This window comes from Penaeus chinensis, chromosome 10 (genome assembly GCF_019202785.1).
Source record: "Penaeus chinensis breed Huanghai No. 1 chromosome 10, ASM1920278v2, whole genome shotgun sequence".
Lineage (NCBI taxonomy): Eukaryota > Metazoa > Arthropoda > Malacostraca > Decapoda > Penaeidae > Penaeus > Penaeus chinensis.
This window is the reverse complement of record NC_061828.1, coordinates 25183494-25185993: the sequence shown is the minus strand read 5'-3', so window position 1 is coordinate 25185993 and position 2500 is coordinate 25183494. Positions and strand designations below refer to the sequence as shown.

Here is a 2500-nt window from a genome sequence, read left to right as displayed (position 1 = left end):
TTATTTTGTAATGAGTCTTAGCCTCTCCTGGATGGGTCGCATTAATTCTTGTGTCAAAAGTAGGATGAATCCATTCATTGAGACAACTTATTTCTGGACATACAGAAAGGTGAAGGTCAACAAGCTACCAGGTACTCACCAGCAATACAATGCCTAAGAGGTGAGGTTATAATGCAATATGTTTGGCTTTGTCAAAGATAGCCCTATCAGTAGGTGTTGCTGGCTCTCTTCTTGCCCATCCAGGAGGGGTTAAACAGATATTTTGAAATTTTGTATATTCATGTGTGGATTAGCCCAAAGTCTTGGAGAATGTTGTGTTCACTGTAGATTTGTTTTGTGAAATGGCTCTGCACATTGATGGTTCTGCAAAGGAGTCAGTTAGCAGACCTTATTACCTCACCTGATTTCACCTTTTCTTGAGTTTGTTGAGGATTTTTTAAATACCAATGCTATCAATATCTATATATATATTTTTTTTATTATTATAAACATTATAATTATAAAGATACTAGAAAATATTTTTAAAAATCAAGGATAGGGTTAACAGGTGAGCCAGGTAGTACTCATAATTGGCTGATTGTTGACTTAGTAGTTGTGGAGCCATCTATGTGTAAAAACAATTAATAGATCAAACTCCCTGTGGGCTGGTCATGCACATGCCATCCCCAGGGGCTTTAGGTTAAATATGATTGGTAGTGCATCATCTGATTTATGACTCAAATTGAATTTTACTAAAGAGAATCCACCACCACCAGTTGAGTGTGATAATGGGTGACCTGGAAGCTGCATCAGAGCGGGAAAAGAGGCTCCAGGAGCAGTTAGAAAGTAATGCTGCCAACAAAAAACTCTCAACAACACAGCTTAATGAAGCACAAGGTAATATATTTTATTGTACTTAATCAATCTCTCTCCCTCCTTCCCCCCCTTTTTCTGTCTCTCTCCCTCCCTTCCCCCTCTCTCTCTCTCTCTCTCTCTCTCTCTCTCTCTCTCTCTCTCTCTCTCTCTCTCTCTCTCTCTCTCTCTCTCTCTCTCTCTCTCTCTGTCTCTCTCTGTCTCTCTCTGTCTCTCTCTGTCTCTCTCTGTCTGTCTCTGTCTCTCTCTGTCCGTCTCTGTCTCTCTCTGTCCCTCTCTGTCCGTCTCTGTCCCTCTCTGTCTGTCTCTATCTGTCTCTGTCTGTCTCTGTCTCTGTCTCTGTCTGTCTCTATCTCTGTCTCTCTGTCTCTCTGTCTCTCTCTCTCTCTCTCTCTCTCTCTCTCTCTCTCTCTCTCTCTCTCTCTCTCTCTCTCTCTCTCTCTCTCTCTCTCTCTCTCTCTCTCTCTCTCTCTTTGTCTCTCTCTCTCTCTGTCTCTCTCTCTCTCTGTCTCTCTCTCTCTCTCTGTCTCTCTCTCTCTCTCTGTCTCTCTCTCTCTCTCTCTGTCTCTCTCTCTCTCTCTCTCTCTCTCTCTCTCTCTCTCTCTCTCTCTCTCTCTCTCTCTCTCTCTCTCTCTCTCTCTCTCTCTCTGTCTCTCTCTCTCTCTCTCTGTCTCTCTGTCTCTCTCTCTGTCTCTCTCTCTCTCTCTCTGTCTCTCTCTCTCTCTCTCTCTGTCTCTCTCTCTCTCTCTCTGTCTCTCTCTCTGTCTCTCTCTCTCTCTCTCTTCTCTCTCTCTCTCTCTCTCTCTCTCTCTCTCTCTCTCTCCTCTCTCTCTCTCTCTCTCTCTCTCTCTCTCTCTCTCTCTCTGTCTCTCTCTCTGTCTCTCTCTCTCTCTCTCTCTCTCTCTCTCTCTGTCTCTCTCTCTCTGTCTCTCTCTCTCTCTCTCTCTCTCTCTCTCTCTCTCTCTCTCTCTCTCTCTCTCTCTCTCTCTCTCTCTCTCTCTCTCTCTCTCTCTCTCTCTCTCTCTCTCTCTCTCTCTGTCCCTGTCCCTGTCCCTGTTCTCTCTCTCTCTCTCTCTCTCTCTCTCTCTCTCTCTCTCTCTCTCTCTCTCTCTCTCTCTCTCTCTCTCTCTCTCTCTCTCTCTCTCTCTCTCTCTTAAAATGCTGGAATGAGCCCTGCAATTCAGTCCCCAGGGAAGGTTGCAGGGAGCCTCAAACTCACAAACCACATTATTAAACAGCTTGAACAAGCCCCTCCCTTGAGACTTCTATGGGGACTGGTTGGTATTCATGATGAATCCTGCACCCCACAATATGTACGCTTGATGCAGGCTTAATTTCAATTTCTAACCATATCCATAGTCAGAGATTCAGAAAGAATAGTGTCATATCTGACTATCAAAATGTCAATTGTCAATTGCAATTGTTATATTTACAATCACTCTTAATGACTTAAATTGTCAGGGAAAGATCAAATACTATATTTCGTGATTGATAAATCATCCAAGATTGTATATTTCTTATTTTCAGACTAATGGCAACTCTTCTAACCTCAATCTGATTGAATGATTCTGATTTTATGTCAAAGTTGTCAAAATTTCACTGCTGGTGGATGATGACAAGATAAAATTGCCCGAAGCACATAGTGATA

At 43.0% G+C, this 2500-nt stretch overlaps 1 protein-coding gene across 4 annotated transcripts in view; it reads left to right on the top strand.

Annotated features, from left to right (window-relative positions):
- Window positions 1-2500, top strand: part of LOC125029438 (golgin subfamily A member 1-like) — a 72518-nt gene that overhangs the window by 7740 nt on the left and 62278 nt on the right. For all 4 annotated transcript variants that reach the window (XM_047619304.1, XM_047619302.1, XM_047619303.1 and 1 more), the window contains exon 4: window positions 756-876. In XM_047619304.1, coding sequence (XP_047475260.1) covers window positions 756-876 — 121 coding nt within the window. The remainder of the gene's footprint in view (window positions 1-755; window positions 877-2500) is intronic.